This window comes from Coregonus lavaretus (genome assembly GCF_964263955.1).
Source record: "Coregonus lavaretus genome assembly, chromosome: 20".
Lineage (NCBI taxonomy): Eukaryota > Metazoa > Chordata > Actinopteri > Salmoniformes > Salmonidae > Coregonus > Coregonus lavaretus.
This window is the reverse complement of record NC_140007.1, coordinates 36,213,056-36,234,089: the sequence shown is the minus strand read 5'-3', so window position 1 is coordinate 36,234,089 and position 21,034 is coordinate 36,213,056. Positions and strand designations below refer to the sequence as shown.

General features: G+C 40.6%; 2 protein-coding genes across 4 annotated transcripts in view; both read right to left on the bottom strand.

The window, feature by feature from the left end:
* Positions 1 to 463, bottom strand: part of nfatc2a (nuclear factor of activated T cells 2a) — a 38,919-nt gene extending 38,456 nt beyond the window's left edge. For all 3 annotated transcript variants that reach the window (XM_084184891.1, XM_084184893.1, XM_084184892.1), the window contains exon 1: positions 71 to 463. In XM_084184891.1, the coding sequence (XP_084041017.1) occupies positions 71 to 215 (145 nt within the window). In that variant the 5' untranslated portion in view covers positions 216 to 463. The remainder of the gene's footprint in view (positions 1 to 70) is intronic.
* Positions 464 to 8,871: 8,408 nt separating this feature from the next.
* Positions 8,872 to 21,034, bottom strand: part of LOC311148018 (putative phospholipid-transporting ATPase IIA) — a gene marked incomplete at its 5' end in the record, with an annotated part of 45,233 nt that continues 33,070 nt past the window's right edge. Inside the window, 3 exons of the mRNA XM_084184901.1 lie at positions 8,872 to 11,972; positions 13,988 to 14,191; positions 15,337 to 15,394. Coding sequence (XP_084041027.1) covers positions 11,836 to 11,972; positions 13,988 to 14,191; positions 15,337 to 15,394 — 399 coding nt within the window. The 3' untranslated portion in view covers positions 8,872 to 11,835. The remainder of the gene's footprint in view (positions 11,973 to 13,987; positions 14,192 to 15,336; positions 15,395 to 21,034) is intronic.

The window sequence follows — 21,034 nt, the reverse complement described above, 5'->3', positions numbered from 1 at the left end:
GAAAAGTAATATAATGCACATAAAAAGTAAAGAAAAGCGCGCGGGAGACTTGACAAGCCATTGGACAAACCTTGATCTTCCCCGGGAAAGTTGTTGCAAGGTGGTTCATATTCAAACAAGTAATCAAACTCCAACTCATCTTGGCAGTTTACTTGATTCAGTTCCTCTTCCAACCCTAACTCACTAGGGTATTTTCCGTCGTAAAACGAGCTCATCTGTCTGACTTGAAACAATCTACTTATAATAAAAATGAAAGTAAGCAGATCGTTTGTAGAATCAATGATGTTACTCTGGCTGTTCTCTTCATCCACTAAGGCCTGCGATGTCAGAGGCCTTGATGCAGATGGATAGGCTATGATAGAATATTCACTTGCTCAATTGAAGCGATAATGCGTCCCTGATGCCTCAATAAAAATAAAAATAAACTGCGAAAAGAATGAGCAGCAAGTGCAACGTAATAGCAGCTAAGCTTCTTCTTTCAAACTAAACCGCATGTAGAGATAAGGCGTGTCTATTTTCATATCGTATCCCTAAATAAATACGATGCGAGGTGTCAAAGGCAGAGTGATCACGCCTCCTTATGATCACTGCAGGTGCACAACTTTATAGTGATAAGTTGCATCAGTGGTACAGTTGATGTGCTGCTGCCCCCGGGTGTCTGGCATCAAGCAATTACGCATGGCATATAGGGGTATCTTACTGTAACTTTGAATTCAAACTGTAAAGATATGCCCAATTAGAGTAGCCTATATAGCCTACAGTATGAACGGATGCTAGACTGGCTTACTGGATGAGCATTTTCATCAATTTTCACCCATCATCCCAGATGCTGTATCAATGAGTCAATAAATATTTAAATGATGAATTACTACAAATTCACTGGTATGGTCTATATGTTCTAATGAATGTATTACTAATAAACGTTTATACCAGACCCTTTATAAACTAAATTTGACAAAGGCATTTCTAAAGCTGGCATTGGTTCATTGCATGTAAATCCAATGGAAACAGCTTCAGGATTCGACTGTTTAGGTGGAAATGTTTCTAAGGCAGTACTGTAGACTAGGTTGAAGATACCCAGGTCAGGACAACCTAATAATTCCATGAGGAAGCTTTTGAAAATAAACAGATTCATGGGACCAATGTCGTTGCTAACTAGCATAGCTGGTCCCATTGTTTAGAATTCTTCCTCATGTATGCAAAGAGTTATGGGATATTAGAATCCTCTTGTAGACAGGCCCCCACCAGCTGTAAGGAACCACGAGGACAGTTAGTGTGTTGTACTCATGAAACAGCACAGAATGTACCTCTGTTCAAACTGCCCATAGGAATGGCACCTCCCAGGGTGCTCAGTCGGAACGTACTAAAAAACAACATTATGTGGCCCAAAACCAGGGCCCGCATTCATAAAGCATCTCAGATTAGGAGTGCTGATCTAGGATCAGTTTATCATTTTAGATTATAATAAATATGATTACAAGGACAAGGGGAACTGATCCTAGATTAGCACTCCTTCTCTGAGACGCTTTATGAATACGAGCCCTGATCTACATTGAATTGAGAGAGCCTGACTGCTGGTCCTGGATCTGTTTGTGCTGTGGCATGACAATGACCATAGGAGTTGGTAAAACAGCACCATTAGTTATAGAATCAGGCTAGATAAAGTTGACAGATTATTGTAATGTAAACCCTAGCCTGTGCTCCTTGGTGTCTAAACATGTTCTTTAGTAGAATACTTAATATTTGTGATAAACCTGACAGTGGAACAATGCCATTTGTAGTTATTATACCTGCAAACCCTAATTGATCAGCTATTACAGTACAACCATTGTTATAGCGTTGTAATAACACCATACCGCAATAGCTATATTGTGAATGTTTACAGCAGAAGTCTGAAATATGTGTGGGTCCTACTCCTAATTGCTCCTAGCAACAATAACTGAAAAAGAGTCCCATGCAAACATTAGGTGCACCCTAATAATGCCTTGCTAGCAAACATTTGTGAAATGGCTTATTACTGAAATACACATTTATATAATTTCTTATTTATTAATCCCAAACCAAACTGTTCAATAGCCATACACACCTTACCTGAAAGTATCTTGCCTTGGCATTGTCAACATACTGAACTCCCAAGGAAGCACTGAGCTTGCCTGCACATACTGTGTCAGTCACAATTAATAATGCAAATGCCATGATGTCCCGTCCCATCCCATAGGCTTTAGGTAACAGGTAACAATGTCTATCATAAATGTTTTACCATTATAGTATTATTAGGAATTTTGATACATTACTGCCATTTATAGAGTCATCAGTGTTTTATTTTAAGAATGATGTTAGCCAATAGGCTACTGGTAATACATGTAAACAATTAGAATTATAACCTGAAGCCTCATATTCATGTGACTACAATGACGTATAGCCTACCACTACAGTAGCCTACCTTACACGGCGCTATAGTGTTCCCGAATGGCTGTCTAGGGGGCATGTAATAGCTATTCATCGTGGTAGGCTATGGGCTGATCAACTCATGCTACAAAAAATTAGACAACTACAAAGTCAATAAACCTTATTTTGTGGAATATACAATGTAACATTACATTTACACACGTCCAGGACTAGGCTATTAGGCTACTCGAAAATCAATAGGGTTGATAAATTACCAGATGATCACAATTCAGCACGCGGCATCCATACCTTGATCCATCGACCTCATGTTGTGGTACTGTGCCAATCTCCAAGATTCTCTAAACATTTGAAATACAGTAAAAAATCTATCAAATAAAAAAATATTATCCTATCATAGCAGTAGAAACACACTCGCGTAAAAAGCTAAGTAAAAATGAAGTAATAGACATCCAATACTAGTTTATAAATTCAGAAACATGGAGCTAAAATAGACTCCAGCAAGCTATAGTCATGGTATGAACTTATTTTCCTTGCTCTGAGGATTACTTCAGTATCAGGAGCGGCTTCCTTCCCTGCTCTGGGTGTTTATAATGGTCCAATGCTGTAAAATAACGGGATTCCCTCAGTGTTTCCTCCTGTTTATGCGCTTCGCCATGGAAACCTGGAGCGGCTCCATCTCTCGGAGACTCAGGGCTTTCCTGCAAAGCCCACACTCAGGAATCCATGACGTCTCCGGCTCATGCGCCAAGGCATTTCTGAGCCTTCTCGCAGACAGCGGCACACAATAACTTCATTGTAGGGATGTGAAAAAATTACTGTAGGACAGAGGCTGAAAAAATGAAAACAGTATATACTATATACAGTACATTAATGTTTTAGGCTGCACAGTGTTAATGTTTGCTAGTCACTTTACTGTAACTTGTGCCTTTTAACTGAGTTGTAAAAATCAGCAGTAGTCCTGTAGGCTTTTGTCTTAATACTGTCTGGTTTTGAGCCTGTGGGATATCCTGCTGGAAATAAAATTAGGCTATTGGTTGGCTTGCTTGTCCTGTCGAACATGGAATCTTTTTGAGGAATTCTCAGTTTCCATCAATACAATTTTCGAATGGAAACTTCTAATGGCAATATAAGACAAAACAAGTTTGAAATCATAGACCGCTAAATTGACCCCAGCAAAACTTATTTAGGCATTTTGTTTTTTTGCACCTTATGTGTGGAATGATCTCCAATGCACTTTAAAATTGGAGGAATCGGTGCCTCTGGGACAGTTCAGATGGCTGTTAGGGGACCTTTTTACTAAAGAATATGTCTGTTTTTTATGAGTGTGTTTTGCTTTTAATGTATTGTTGTGTATAATAATGTGTATTTTTATGTGTATATGGATGTGTAGTTTAATGTGTGTATTGTATTTTGACGTGTATTGTGGTGCTAAACAGGGCTCATCTGGAAAAGAGACCTTGGTCTCAGCATTGACTCCCTGTCAAAATAAAGGTTAAATAAAATCTTGACCGATCAGTACATATTAAATGAATTTCACTTTTCATATATGAACAAGGCCCCACTATCCTGGCTTCTATGCCAATGGTCAACAATGGCATGTCATTGTTTGGATTGGATTTTGGCAACACAGTCAGCTCCTGGGGCTTATGCATCATCCTTTTATGGACTTTTGTTCCGTACATTTGCTACTGTAAGTCTATTCACACTCAATACACACACTGGCAATTAAACACTCAAGGTCTACCTGATGCATTTATCTTGGAAAGGTCTTTTTAAATCATGGGGACCGGGTAACCCAAACCAATAAATATTTCAAGAAAACCTAATTCAGCGCATTAACAAGTTCAGTGTGGTGCCCAGTGGAGGAAGCAGTGGAATGGGACATACTGAGAAGCCAAGGTAAACTTAACAGACATTAGTTACAACACCATGCAGGTCTGTATCAGGCCCTTACTCTCTCACACTTCAGTGGCTTGGTTCCTAGGCTACATAATACAAAGATAGCCATTTAGCCAATTTGATGTATTATTACCTTGTAACAGGATGCATCTCAGAGTATGTGGAACTTGTGAATGGATCAAGTACTGGATATGCAACCATTTTGTTTAAGTAAGAGGACATGGCCAATGTTGAGTTTATGGTTTTCAATTAACATAGGCCTTTCTTGCAGTTGTGATCATTCTTTCATATGGTTCATAGGCTACAGTAGTAGTTTATCGCTATGAGTGGACTTGCCACCATGTACATGAACTCCACCAATACTTTTATGGTCTCTGGGGCACTCTTTAGATTTTTGTCTTAGTAAGCCTATACAAAATATTTATAAGCAAATATATATTATCAAAGTGTTATAATACAGGTTTTTATATCTGACACATAGCCAAATGTAGCATAACCAAATGTATTTATTTTCCCACCATCAATATACAATGACTTGTGAGGACCTATGGAGGCATTCATGAAGCTTTTAAAGTTGTTGTTCATTTAAAGTGGAAATACCTTTATACCCAATGTGGTACGTTGTAGAGAATTAGGACACTGAGTGCTGACATCGAATTGAATCACATTTTATCTGTCACATGCTTCGTAAACATGTGTAGACTAACAGTGAAACGCTTACTTTTCCAAAAATGTTGAGTTAAAGATAAAGATGACATTTTTTTTTAAAAATAATAATATTTATATAAAATATATATAACAAAAATAATACAATAAGACTAATATAAAATAAAATAAAAGTCAATGACGTGAGCAGCAGAGCTATCCATAGGAAAATATGTGTACTTTAAGGGATAATCAGGGATCTGTTTCGAGTTCTGAAATATTTTTGGGTGCTAGACCCAGATTATCGAATTTAATGACCGGTCAGTGACCATGCAGAAAATCACACAATTCATAAATGATTAAGCATTTTAGGGTTAGCCTAACTCTCTGACCATCTGAGTTAAATCCATTGCCTACCAGATGTAAATTCCTCCACTGTTACGCTACTCTTGTGCAACGCAAATGATGAATGAGAAAATGAATATGTTTGAGAAGGAAAATTGACTGCGCCTATCCAGAAGGCCGAGTTTGCATTTCCGTTTTTTGCTAGAGGAACCCACTTTTTCCAAGTTCATGCAGGATTTTTCCAACACTGTAAAACAGCTCATTTAGGGAACATTGTCTGGGTTATAGCATTACCCCATTATTATTTTTTTCAAGTGCAACATGCGTGTTTGAGTTTTGAAACCAGAGGAGCAGTGGAACTTTGATATGGAAATGCATGGCACATTATATCATGTCTCATGGAAAGCTTTCAAAGGAAATTCAGACAGCTAAAGGGATGCGTACACATTTGGCTCCATTTGAGTTTGTCCTTAAGAAATCCATGCAATTATCTTATTAAAGGTAGACTCAGCAATATGACATCATCATCGACAGCGGCTATACTTTTTCCTTACAGTAATCAGCAACAACCAAATTCAAATCTGCCAAGACTGCCAGCACTGGTTGTCCCCAATTTATATATGCCACTTACAGGGATGCCCACATTGGGAAAAGCAAAAATTGGAATTGGGTTGTTATTGATTTCTGTAAGCAGGAAGTCGCCACTCATTTGATGATGTCATATTGCGGAGTCTACCTTTAATGTGGCACTGCTGTCTTGTCTTGAGCGTCATTATTTACATAGTTGTGTCTAACACATTACAATGTACACTAGATGTTCTAAGTACTAACCGATAGAGAAGCAACTTGTCAAAAATCCACATTCCTACTGTATTTAGATTTCTGTTTGGACTTCCTGTTCATTGTTTCAGCCGGTGTTTAAAACTTAATTTCTAAAAGAAAGTTATATAAAAACATTTTAAGTTCTTAAAGTTGCTGCTTTAAAACTTGACAGAACAGTAGTTAATGGAACTGAACTAAAATGCTTGGATAGTAGAACCGGGAGGTATATTACGTTGTGTAATTAGGGATCCTTTTCCTCTTCTAACACATCTTGTCATCTCTGGAAAACATTTCCTTCCTTCTTTTTCCAACTGAATTAACTAATACGTTCCGTATCAGTATGGAAACTATATATGTCCACATTGGATGAAACAATCCCTGTAGCTATGTAATTGGAGTTTGATCAATACTCTGTTTGTATAACAAATTAATGTCTCTGCTTTAGTCCACTGGAAAACAAAGTTACATAGCTCATGGATTTTTCCCTTTTGAGCACAGGTGGAGTTATGAAATCCCATGAAACAATATACCCCCAGAAGACACTCTTCGTTGTCGTAGTACCAAGTTTCCGATCCTAACTCATAACTCTGACATCCTTCTATCCCTTCTATCCCTGTTTGTTTCCACGGTAGCAAAGAGGTGTGGAGTTCTTTGGCTCAACGGTGAAACGTCTTTATTAAGCAGTACATGATAGAGAATAAGCAGCCAGAAACCAACCTTTCAGTCACCCCTGTACTGTGCCACTCCTGCCCTCTCAGGCTAACACCCATTGGAGACACCTAACACTGTGACTGTCTATTCACCCAGCACCTCAATAACAATAACAACAATAACCTCTGACCCCTATAGGAAGAGCTGCATCTCCTACTTGTACTACAGTACCACAGCTAATACTACTACTACTAATAATACTACTACTACTACAACTACTACTAATACTACTACTCAGTGGTGTAAAGTACTTAAGTAAAAAATACTTTAAAGTACTACTTAAGTCGTTTTTTTGGGGTATCTTTACTTTACTATTAACTTCTACTTTTACTTCACGACATTCCTAAAGAAAATAATGTACTTTTTACTCATACATTTTCCCTGACACCCATAAGTACTCATTACATTTTGAATGCATTCCTACTGCCTCTGATCTGGTAGACTCACTAAACACACATGCTTGGTTTGTAAATGGTGTCTGAGTGCTGGAGTGTGCCCCTGGCTAGCTGTAAAAAAACCACACATGCTTGGTTTGTAAATGGTGTCTGTGTGCTGTAGTGTGCCCCTGGCTAGCTGTAAAAAAAAAAAAAACACACATGCTTGGTTTGTAAATGGTGCCTGAGTGCTGGAGTGTGCCCCTGGCTAGCTGTAAAAAAACCACACATGCTTGGTTTGTAAATGGTGTCTGTGTGCTGTAGTGTGCCCCTGGCTAGCTGTAAAAAAACAAAAAAAAACACACATGCTTGGTTTGTAAATGGTGCCTGAGTGCTGGAGTGTGCCCCTGGCTAGCTGTAAAAAAAACCACACATGCTTGGTTTGTAAATGGTGTCTGTGTGCTGTAGTGTGCCCCCTGGCTAGCTGTAAAAAAAAAAAAAAACACACATGCTTGGTTTGTAAATGGTGCCTGAGTGCTGGAGTGTGCCCCTGGCTAGCTGTAAAAAAGCAACAACAAGAAAATAGTGCTGTCTTGATTGCTTAATAGAAGGAATTTGAAATGATTTATACTTTTACTTTTGAGGCTTAAGTATATTTTAGCAATTACATTTACTTTAGATACTTAAGTATATTTAAAACCAAATACTTTTAGACTTTTACTCAAGTAGTACTTTACTGGGTGACTTTCACTTTTACTTGAGTCATTTTCTATTACGGTATCTATTTCTATTACTTTTACACAAGTATGACAACTGGGTACTTTTTCCCACCACTGCTACTACTACTACTACAACTACAACTACTACTACCACTCCTTTAACAGATAGCTCCACCTCTTCTGATGATGCAATGGAAAAAAACATTAACTGACAGTTACTGTATATCATCTCAATCGTCTCCCCACGATACTGTTTGAACTGTACTTCACTCTCCCTCACTAGGTGTTATAGAGGATTACAATAGGAAGGAAAATACTTCAGCGGCCCTTCCTTCGCAATAGTAGTAGGTGCGAAGACCAATCGAAGCGTTCCAGTCATGCCAGGCTATAAATAGCTGTTGAAGTGTGTGCAAGCTCAGCACATTTTCATATGAGGAGCCTAGCTGTCATCACCAAAATCCTTTGTTTACACTGGGCATAATAGAATGTGTAGTAGATTGAAGTAGATTAACTGGTTTGTTGTAATGATCTGTTACTTTTGATTTATCCAAACAGTACGGCGAATAGGGTTTGACATATTTTCTATTTGACAAAATAATGTTATTAAAATCATGATTATGTTTTTTTGTAAGGGTAAAATATTTTCCGTAAGGGTACAATTGACCCTAACAAGCTGTCTTTCTCTGTAGAGTACTCCCTGACATCAGAAGGAGTCTTCAGCCATACTGGGGACTATATCTCTCCTCTTTTGATTGAATTGTAGGTTTGGCAATGCTCCAACAAGGGGCTCTGTTGAACGCTTGAAGCTCGGAAGAAAGAGTTTTAACATTGCTGTTGATTCTGGGGTGGAATTTCAGTTTTCATTGGGCTGATTAACTTAAATGGGTTATTTTAATGGTTTAACCTACGCATTTGGGCCATGGAACAAGAAAAAAACGTTGGACAGAGAAGCAGGATTTTATTATGAACATACAGTAGTATTGGGCTTGATCCATGTTTTACGGGTTGGGCTGAGGCTTGGTTCCAACTAAAACCATTTCTGGGACGACTGCGAAATCTTGGGAGATTCAATACATTTTAACTTGTGCATGTTCTAACTTGATGTGAGATTCAAGTATTATTTGCTAAGATTATAATTTTTCTGAACTGAAAAATGTATTTTATACCAACTGTATTTTATCAGATTAACTAAATCCCATATAGTTCCCTATCATGATAAAATCCCTATCTGACATTACATGGTCAAAGAGACAGGGCATAGACTGACCCTTCCACAGTGAAGGCTACAGGATCTGCTCGTTGGATTGTGCGGCTGACTGTAGAGTTGAGCGTCAGGGACTCCCTCCTCTGGTGAAAATGAGACACACACTGATTTCCATAAGGAAGATTTCCACTATAGTACAGCCTCAGTCCAGTCCGAGTCTACGTTTAGTTTTACTGGAGGAATTTTGTTTAAAAACTAAGCACTTAAACATACTCACAAAAAGCTTAAATATAAAAAAAATGATTTCAGAGAAATGACAATGAAGGTTCAGTGACTAGAAAGGAAAACAACATGAGATTAATTTTATCACCACCAATATTCACAATTCAACACTATCCTCCCTTTTTGTTCTGCTAATTAGAATGCAACTATACAAACACAAAATGATCAAGGTTAATAAATAAAAACAGGTTATTTACAATTATGCAAGACACAATGCTTCAAAAAGGCAAACGATGCAGTGTCATTCTACCACAATTGATGGTCTGAAACCTCCAAAGTCCACATTATACAAAATAAAGTACAGTTGTCAGTGCTAACAAAATTCCGTGCAAAAAGGCATGTCAAATTCAAAGGGTTTCAATAATGTTTGAAACGTCAACTTAAATAAGGAGATGTACAGTAGGGTACACAATACAAAATGCCTGTAATTCCAACACACTGGGCACACACTGGTTCAATCAACGTTGTTTCCATGTCATTTCAATGAAATTGACATCTGTGCCCAGTGGGAACTGAACAATAAAGGTAGTGAATTAGCAGTTATGCCACACTGTATGCATTATTTGACACAAATAATTCACACATTTTAACAGTAACCCCGTCATGGTATTAGGCTACATCTTTATAATGTGTCAAATGTGTCCCATTAGCGAAAATAATCTAAATTGGGACAATACAACACAATGTCATCAGTTACACTATTATATGTTTTGTACCAGTCGTCTCTGAATTTACTGGAAGGTAGGAATTGGGAGGAACAGTATGAGAGGAATTAATAAAAAAAATTTTTTTCAAATGTGCACTAATACGTATTGAACGTCAACACATTCTACTGGGCCATCCACTTTGAGCAGGTGAAAAGTGTTATTTTCTATTCAGGACATGTCTATGTCTGTGTCTGTGAGGGGAGAAGCAGTGGGAATTGTGGGGGTCGGCTCTGGGTGAGGTGAGGGGTCAGCCGGACAGTGGTCAGAGTATTTTCAGCTATGGCTTGAATTGGCTTCATGTCACAACTAAAGTGAATCATGCAATGATACAGTGTGGCCAGAACTGGCATCAGGAGTGGGCAGTGACCACATGACAGGGTAGCCTACGGACTCCCTGGCCTAGAGGACACACAGCTAGTCCAGGGGCCAGTGGAATATATGGCTTGGCTACAAATAGCATCCTGTTAGTGGCTGAATATTGACCATGCTCTTCAGTTTAGACACAAACTGTTTTAACATTCTCCACCCAGACGTACGAAATGATAGACTCACACTTTGACATCTGAGACTGTGGGTTATCATGCTGTATTGAACAACCAAGCCACCTCGAATTGGTTGGGTTATAGTCGTTGAGTGACACACAAACACATACACAAACAGAACTGATCAGTCCACTCATCCATCTTTAAACCCCATAACTGTTTTTAACATCAAATTGCATAAAGTCCTTGAGAAACGCTACTTTCAATACCAGTGTTACCCATTAACAGATAGTGCCGTAATCTGTAATGTAACTATTACAGTATACTGTATGTCATTGAATTTTTTGGGGGAATATAAAATAATTACATTTCACACTATTTTTCCAATGTAACTACAACGATTACTTTTAATAAATATGTGCAATTAAAACATAATTACCAATTCAATGCATTTCAGACTGACAAGCATGTGTTATTTTTTTATGCAAGTATGTTAGTCAAATCCAATCAGGCATTTCTTGTTACAGTTCTATAGGCCTGATGTTTAGATACCAAACAGAATTTCTATATTCCCTATATAGTCCCTTGTAGGTCAGTTGGTAGAGCATGGCGCTTGCAACGCCAGGGTTGTGGGTTCGTTTCCCACGGGGGGCCAGTATGAAACTGTATGCACTCACTAACTGTAAGTCGCTCTGGATAAGAGCGTCTGCTAAATGACAAAAATTTAAAAATGTAAATGTAATTGTTAATGAGTCAGTCCATGATTAAGAGGCACTCATAGCCCTCTGTTAGTACATTATGGCACCTATTTCCTGATGGTATTCACACATTTCTAGACCTGTGACCATGACAAAACACAGAATTCCGGTTCCGGCTTCAGTCTAAATTGTATGGTATTCCCAACCAGCGATAGTCAATCCAACCACCAATCCAATCAGTCTGGAAAAATACTTAGTCATACTTGTCAGTTTTTACATCTAAGTGAAGTATTGTAAACTTACACAACAACTTTCTCTCTTCTCAAATTAAACTTTTTTTCTTCCCACACCATCTCTTCCAATTGCACAAGAACCTTTAAGAATAAATTAAAGGGGAAAGGAACCCTTTAGGTCCTAATAAATATACGCTCTGATAGATGAGAGAGGTAGGGAGGAGTGCGAGCACAGAAGCAGGGATGGAGGTACTGTATGGTGGTGGTGGTGGTGGCGGTGGGGACAGCTGCCGCCTTGTCCCTCTCTAAGTGGTGAGCTTGGAGTAGTTGGGCGGTGAGAAGCGTCTGCGCAGGTACTTGAGGATGTAGAGGGGCAAACAGCTCACCAGGGTGATGACCGTCACCTTCCACAGGAAAGACAGCGTGGCAATGAAATATACATCTAGAAACAGTCAAGGAAACAGAGGGCAGGATGGTGGGTCATTCAAACAGAGATGTTTTATACAGTGCCCCCCGTAATTATTGGGACAGTGACATTTAGTTTTTTGTTTTGGCTCTGTACTCCAGCACTTTGGGATTTTAAATGATACAATGACTATGAGGTTAAAGTGCAGACGGTTAGCTTTAATTTGAGGGTATTTTCATCCATATCGGGTGAACCGTTTAGAAATTACAGCACTTTTTGTACATTTCCCCCCCATTTTAGGGGACCAAAGGTATTGGGACAAATTTACTTACGTGTATTAAAGTAGTCAAAAGTTTTGTATTTGGTCCCAAATTCCTAGCATACAATGATTACGCCAAGCGTGTGACTCCACTAACTTGTTGGATGCATTTGCTGTTTTGTGTTTTTACTTTAATACACATAAGTGAATTTGTCCCAATACTTTTGGTCTCCTAAAATGGGTGGACTATGTACAAAAAGTGCTGTTATTTCCAAACGGTTTACACGATATGGATAACACCCTCAAATTAAATGGTATCATTTCAAATCCAAAGTGCTGGAGTACAGAGCCAAAAGAAGAAAGAAATGCTTCACTGTCACAATAATGATGGACGGCACTGTAGATGAGGAATTGAGTAAGTATAACAATGTAATCAGGCTAGTATGACTTCTGTTCGTGTTTCAGTTGCCACTACTCAGTTCATTTAGTGACTTAAAAGGTTATGTTAAATGCAGCCAATTTTATCTCAATATTAAATAATTTCTGGGTAACAATATAGTACATTACTGTGATTGTTTTCAATTAAAATAGTCAAAAAGAAACAAACAAAGCTTCTTAGCAAAGAGCAATGTCCCCGTGGGGATGGGGAAACTGAAAACTAGCTGTTTTTGGCAGAGAGGTTTGGACCTCTTTGTCTTATTGGTCTATTAACTAATTTACCAGGCAGGCCAAAACTCTATCCCACCAAAACAGTCTGAAATTTCAGGCAGTCTTTTCAATCAGCATTATCATCATTTCACAGTATTATTCCAACCTCATAGTTTGGAAATATATAAAACACATGAAAATCACATTTTTGACTGCACTGGCCCTTTGAAAATAGGAGATTAGGGAGACCTAGCATGTTGCTAATATGGCAGATGAGTGAAATGGCTTACCATGTAATTGACTTGGATTCAAGCTGTTCCATTCAGGGACATTATGTACCCTTTGAGTTACTTGTGACGTTAAACGTTAAAATGGCCTCTCTTTTAAGAAAGAGAAGGACGAGAAGGGTACTTTGACCACGTTCAGGTCATAATGCTGTGGTCTGAAAATGGACCTCCACACCCCACATAAAGGCCTAAAATAACGCTTGGAAAACGCAACTACAGACTGTGAAGTAACTGATTGGAATCTATGCAACTACTCAATTTCTTGCATTTCTCGCTTCACTTGGGCTTTTTAAGTGACATATGTCTGCCGCCTACCACTGTTTATATTTCATGAACAACATAATTACAGCCAACATTAAATTCCATAAAAAACATAATTGGCAGTGTGTGAGGTTCTACATGTGGCACAGTAGTTTCTAAACTACAGCTAGCTGTTTAGTCATAAACACAAAGACCTTGGCCAGCATGTGTGTGGTAGCGGGAGCAGGAAACTAACACGAGGCTTTGGCATTTCCACTTCAACACTCTTGCATGCCGGTGGCTGGCTGCACTCCTCTGGTACTGTTTGTCCCTTTATTCACCTTTAGCAGGACTTCCTACTGGCAGTACATGCCAGGTCTCAGACAGCCCAGGGGCACAGTATGAATGGAGAAGAGCCTATCATCACTGAATGCTGACGTACAACTCCAAGGGCAGTGAAAGCCCATTACTATCAATCTATCACTGTGTACAAGTTAATACAATTGTGGATGCATTATTATTTTTCTCATCTGTATCAAAATTCCTGACATCGGAATTCCTTGGCCAGAAACATGTCATCAAATGTGTGTGGGTGTTAAGTATGTGTGTTTACCCACCGATGAACTCGTGCAGGAAGACGAGTGAGGCAATATAGCAGGCCAGACTGAGTAGCTCGGCTACGATCATGAGCCAGTGCCATGTCTGGATGGTGAGCGCCACCATCAGCAGCTCCGTGAGGATCAGAGAGGTGAAGGAGATGGCCACGATGTGGACAAACTCCGACTCAAACAGCAGCAACGCCCCATACATGATGATACTGCCTGAGGAGCACAGAGAACAGGTTAGCACAATGTCAAACGCACTGCCACTGCTTGTATCGATGTGCATGTGCTTTTATTGTCAATCAACGGACATCTGTATGGTGCCGTTTAAATGCATGACTGGCAAACTTTAATGCTCAACCTGAACCTTGGCTCTAACTGTTCTGTTATACATCAGTTATTCCAACACTACCATCAGAGGAATGGACTACAGAAATACAATGAAGAGAGAGTTTAACATTTAAAAAATAAGGGGATCGATGTCAGGATTTGTAGCTGTGAGGGGAAGAGGATGGGAAATGTAACACGTTTCCATAATTTTTAACACTTTTCCATGTTATTGTGACCTTTAAAACGGGAAGTAAAGATACACTTCCAGCGATTGAAAATGTAATTAATACCAACAGATCTGACATGGGTCATACAGTATCACAGTTATGTATAAAAGACAGCAACATTGTACTTGAAGGTATTGCTTATACACATCACATAGAGTAAAGTTCAGAGTGGTTGGGATAAACCAGATGTACATTTTCCGTTGTACATTCAGTACATTGGACAATAAAATATTTTTCTTCTTATAAAAGCATACAAAACATTGCCTCCGTGGACAACTGTAATGGAATCGATACCAAACAACCCACCAATGGCCTTAAACACAGAAACCAAAGCCCACTCAATAGCAAATAAGGATAAAAAGGATAATGGCAAAGGAAATGTCAGAATATTCTGCCACACTCTGTTTTGAGAGGGAGAGGTGGGAGTTAGGGACTGAGCGCTGAGCTGTAGACTAAAGGTTTAGGGTGTAGCTTTGGATGATTCTGACAACGCCTTTGCAATACAAATAGTCCTTGTTGGAAAACCACCTTAGGTTATTTAACATTTACAAACCACAGACATAAATAAACTCCACTTCTATTAATTAAGAAGAAAGTGTGTGGGCTGGTGGGGAGCATCATGGATCCTACACCACAGGGCAGGGCAGTTTCTAAAGTACTATCTGTGTGAGAGAGGCCTAAAGGAATTAGATGTTTTCCCCAACAACAAAACATAACAAATTCCTAAGAATCTATAGGAATGCAAGCCTTTATTTCTACTTAGTTCCATTATTACTTCCATCACACATTGCATCAATGTCTTCTTACCTTGGTAGATACTTATTAGGACCCATATCAGAAAGGTCTTAAAGGACAAAGGTCGACCCTGAGAGAGGAATAGAAAAATAACATATTTAATACAATATAATTAACTATAAATACACTCACGATAACAGTGACATTAAATGAAATCTGAACAGAGTGTGTGTGTATACTGTAGATACAGTGCCTTGCAAAAGTATTCATTCCCCTTGGCGTTTTTCCTATTTTGTTGCATTACAACTTGTAATTTAAATTGATTTTTATTTGGATTTCATGTAATGGACATACACAAAATAGTCAAAATTGGTGAAGTGAAATGAAAAAAATTACTTGTTTAAAAAAATTCAAAAAACATAAATAACGGAAAAGTGATGCATGCATATGTATTCACCCCCTTTGCTATGAAGCCCCTAAATAAGATCTGGTGCAACCAATTACCTTCAGAAGTCACATAATTAGTTCAATAAAGTCCAACTGTGTGCAATCTTAGCGTCACATGATCTGTCACATGATCTCAGTATGATCCCCTCCTCTCTTCTCCAGACCATTTCCGGAGACCTTCTCCCTTACCTCACCTCGCTCATCAACTCATCCTTGACCGCTGGCCATGTCCCTTCCGTCTTCAAGAGAGCGAGAGTTGCACCCCTCCTCAAAAAACCTACACTCGATCCCACCGATGTCAACAACTACAGACCAGTATCCCTTCTTTCTTTTCTCTCCAAAACTCTTGAGCGTGCCGTCTCTAGACAACTCTCCTGCTATCTCTCTCAGAATGACCTTCTTGATCCAAACCAGTCAGGTTTCAAGACTGGTCATTCAACTGAGACTGCTCTTCTCTGTGTCACGGAGGCTCTCCGCACTGCTAAAGCTAACTATCTCTCCTCTGCTCTTATCCTTCTAGACCTACAGTGGGGAAAAAAAGTATTTAGTCAGCCACCAATTGTGCAAGTTCTCCCACTTAAAAAGATGAGAGAGGCCTGTAATTTTCATCATAGGTACAAGTCAACTATGACAGACAAAATGAGGAGAAGAAATCCTGAAAATCACATTGTCGGATTTTTAATGAATTTATTTGCAAATTATGGTGGAAAATAAGTATTTGGTCAATAACAAAAGTTTCTCAATACTTTGTTATATACCCTTTGTTGGCAATGACACAGGTCAAACGTTTTCTGTAAGTCTTCACAAGGTTTTCACACACTGTTGCTGGTATTTTGGCCCATTCCTCCATGCAGATCTCCTCTAGAGCTGTGATGTTTTGGGGCTGTCGCTGGGCAACACGGACTTTCAACTCCCTCCAAAGATTTTCTATGGGGTTGAGATCTGGAGACTGGCTAGGCCACTCCAGGACCTTGAAATGCTTCTTACGAAGCCACTCCTTCGTTGCCCGGGCGGTGTGTTTGGGATCATTGTCATGCTGAAAGACCCAGCCACGTTTCATCTTCAATGCCCTTGCTGATGGAAGGAGGTTTTCACTCAAAATCTCACGATACATGGCCCCATTCATTCTTTCCTTTACACGGATCAGTCGTCCTGGTCCCTTTGCAGAAAAACAGCCCCAAAGCATGATGTTTCCACCCCCATGCTTCACAGTAGGTATGGTGTTCTTTGGATGCAACTCAGCATTCTTTGTCCTCCAAACACGACGAGTTGAGTTTTTACCAAAAAGTTATATTTTGGTTTCATCTGACCATATGACATTCTCCCAATCCTCTTCTGGATCATCCAAATGCACTCTAGAAAACTTCAGACGGGCCTGGACATGTACTGGCTTAAGCAGGGGGACACGTCTGGCACTAAAGGATTTGAGTCCCTGGCGGCGTAGTGTGTTACTGATGGTAGGCTTTGTTACTTTGGTCCCAGCTCTCTGCAGGTCATTCACTAGGTCCCCCCGTGTGGTTCTGGGATTTTTGCTCACCATTCTTGTGATCATTTTGACCCCACAGGGTGAGATCTTGCGTGGAGCCCCAGATTATCAGTGGTCTTGTATGTCTTCCATTTCCTAATAATTGCTCCCACAGTTGATTTCTTCAAACCAAGCTGCTTACCTATTGCAGATTCAGTCTTCCCAGCCTGGTGCAGGTCTACCATTTTGTTTCTGGTGTCCTTTGACAGCTCTTTGGTCTTGGCCATAGTGGAGTTTTGAGTGTGACTGTTTGAGGTTGTGGACAGGTGTCTTTTATACTGATAACAAGTTCAAACAGGTGCCATTAATACAGGTAACGAGTGGAGGACAGAGGAGCCTCTTAAAGAAGAAGTTACAGGTCTGTGAGAGCCAGAAATCTTGCTTGTTTGTAGGTGACCAAATACTTATTTTCCACCATAATTTGCAAATAAATTCCTTAAAAATCCTACAATGTGATTTTCTGGATTTTTTTTTCTCAATTTGTCTGTCATAGTTGACGTGTACCTATGATGAAAATTACAGGCCTCTCTCATCTTTTTAAGTGGGAGAACTTGCACAATTGGTGGCTGACTAAAAAGATTTGGCATGGGTCCTCAGATCCTCAAAAAATTCTACAGCTGCACCATCGAGAGCATCCTGACTGGTTGCATCACCGCCTGGTATGGCAACTGCTTGGCCTCCGACCGCAAGGCACTACAGAGGGTAGTGCGTACGGCCCAGTACATCACTGGGGCAAAGCTTCCTGCCATCCAGGACCTCTATACCAGGCGGTGTCAGAGGAAGGCCCTCAAAATTGTCAAAGACTCCAGCCACCCTAGTCATAGACTGTTCTCTCTGCTACCGCACGGCAAGCGGTACCGGAGTGCCAAGTCTAGGTCCAAAAGACTTCTCAACAGCTTCTACCCCCAAGCCATAAGACTCCTGAACAGCTAATCATGGCTACCCGGACTATTTGCACTGCCCCCCCACCCCATCCTTTTTACGCTGCTGCTACTCTGTTAAGTATTTATGCATAGTCACTTTAACTCTACCCACATGTACATATTACCTCAACTACCTCAACTAGCCGGTGCCCCCGTACATTGACTCTGCAACGATACCCCCCTGTATATATAGCCTCCCTACTGTCACTTTATTTTACTTCTGCTCTTTTTTTTCTCAACACTTTTTTTGTTGTTGTTTTATTCTTACTTTTTTTGTTTAAAATAAATGCACTGTTGGTTAAGGGCTGTAAGTAAGCATTTCACTGTAATGTCTGCACCTGTTGTATTCGGCGCATGTGACCAATAAAATTTGATTTGATTTGATTTGACTAAATACTTTTTTCCCCCACTGTACCTGCACCTTTGATACTGTGAACCATCAGATCCTCCTCTCCACCCTCTCCAAGTTGGGCATCTCCGGCGCTGCTCACTCTTGGATTGCGTCCTACCTTACAGGTCGCTCCTACCAGGTGGCGTGGCGAGAATCTGTCTCCGCACCACGTGCTCTCACCTCTGGTGTCCCCCAGGGCTCAGTTCTAGGCCCTCTCCTATTCTCTCTATACACCAAGTCACTTGGCTCTGTCATATCCTCACATGGTCTCTCCTATCATTGCTACGCAGACGACAAACAATTAATTTTCTCCTTTCCCCTTCTGATAACCAGGTGGCGAATCGCATCTCCGCATGTCTGGCAGACATATCAGTGTGGATGTCGGATCACCACCTCAAGCTGAACCTCGGCAAGACGGAGATGCTCTTCCTCCCGGGGAAGGACTGCCCGCTCCATGATCTCGCCATCACGGTTGACAACTCCATTGTGTCCTCCTCCCAGAGTGCAAAGAACCTTGGCGTGACCCTGGACAACACCCTGTCGTTCTCCGCTAACATCAAAGCGGTGACCCGATCCTGCAGGTTCATGCTCTACAACATTCGCAGAGTACGACCCTACCTTACACAGAAAGCGGCACAGGTCCTAATCCAGGCACTTGTCATCTCCCATCTGGATTACTGCAACTCGCTGTTGGCTGGGCTCCCTGCCTGTGCCATTAAACCCCTACAACTTATCCAGAACGCTGCAGCCCGTCTGGTGTTCAACCTTCCCAAGTTCTCTCATGTCACCCCGCTCCTCCGCACACTCCACTGGCTTCCAGTTGAGGCTCGCATCTACTACAAGACCATGGTGCTTGCCTACGGAGCTGTGAGGGGAACGGCACCGCCTTACCTTCAGGCTTTGATCAGACCCTACACCCATCCACCTCTGGCCTGCTAGCCCCCCTATCTCTACGGAAGCACAGTTCCCGCTCAGCCCAGTCAAAGCTATTCGCTGCTCTGGCACCCCAATGGTGGAACAAGCTCCCCCACGACGCCAGGACAGCGGCGTCACTGACCACCTTCCGGAGACACTTGAAACCCTACCTCTTTAAGGAATACCTGGAATAGTATAAAAGTAATCCTTCGACCCCCCCATAAAAAAAACAAAAAAACAAAAAACAAACAAAAAAGTGGTTGTCCCACTGGCTATCATAAGTTGAATGCACCAATTTGTAAGTCGCTCTGGATAAGAGCGTCTGCTAGATGACGTAAATGTAAATGTAAATGTATATATACACCTGTTCTGAAAGGCCGCAGAGTCTGCAACACCACTAAGCAAGGGCCAAAACCAAGCAAGCGGCACCATGAAGACCAACGAGCTCTCCAAACAGGTCAGGGACAAAGTTGTGGAGAAGTACAGATCAGGATTGGGTTATAAAAAAATATCAGACACTTTGAACATCCACGGAGCCCCATTAACTCCATTATTAAAAAATTGAAAGAATATGGCCCCACAACAAACCTGCCAAGAGAGGGCCGCCCACCAAAACTCACGGACCAGGCAAGGAGGGCATTAATCAGAGAGGCAACAAAGAGACCAAAGATAACCCTGAAGGAGCTGCAAATCTCCACAGCGGAGATTGGAGTATTTGTCCATAGGATCACTTTAAGCTGTACACTCCACAGAGCTGGGCTTTACTGAAGAGTGGCCAGAAAAAAGCCATTGCTTAAAGAAAAAATAAGCAAACATGTTTGGGAGACTCCCCAAACATATGGAAGAAGATACTCTGCTCAGATGAGACTAAAATTGAGCTTTTTGGCCATCAAGGAAAACGCTATGTCTGGCGCAAACCCAACACCTCTCATCACCCAGAGAACACCATCCCCACAGTGAAGCATGGTGGTGGCAGCATCATGCTGTGGGGATGTTTTTCCATCGGCAGGGACAGGGAAACTGGTCAGAATTGAAGGAATGATGGATGGCGATAAATACAGGGAAATTCTTGAGGGAAACCTGTTTCAGTCTTCCAGAGATTTGAGACTGGGACGGAGGTTCACCTTCCAGCAGGACAATGACCCTAAGCATACTGCTAAAGCAACACTCGAGTGGTTTAAGCGGAAACATTTAAATGTCTTGGAATGGCCTAGTCAAAGCCCAGACATCAATCCAATTGAGAATCTGTGGTATGACTTAAAGATTGCTGTACACCAGCAGAACCCATCCAACTTGAAGGAGCTGGAGAAGTTTTGCCTTGAAGAATGGGCAAAAATCCCAAGCTTATAGAGACATACCCCAAGAGACTTGCAGCTGTAATTGCTGGTGGCTCTACAAAGTATTGACTTTGGGTAGGTGAATAGTTATGCACGCTCATGTTGTCTGTTTTTTTTGTCTTATTTCTTGTTTGTTTCACAAGAAAAAATATTTTGCATCTTCAAAGTGGTAGGCATGTTGTGTAAATCAAATGATACAAACCCCCCAAAAATCAATTTTCATTCCAGGTTG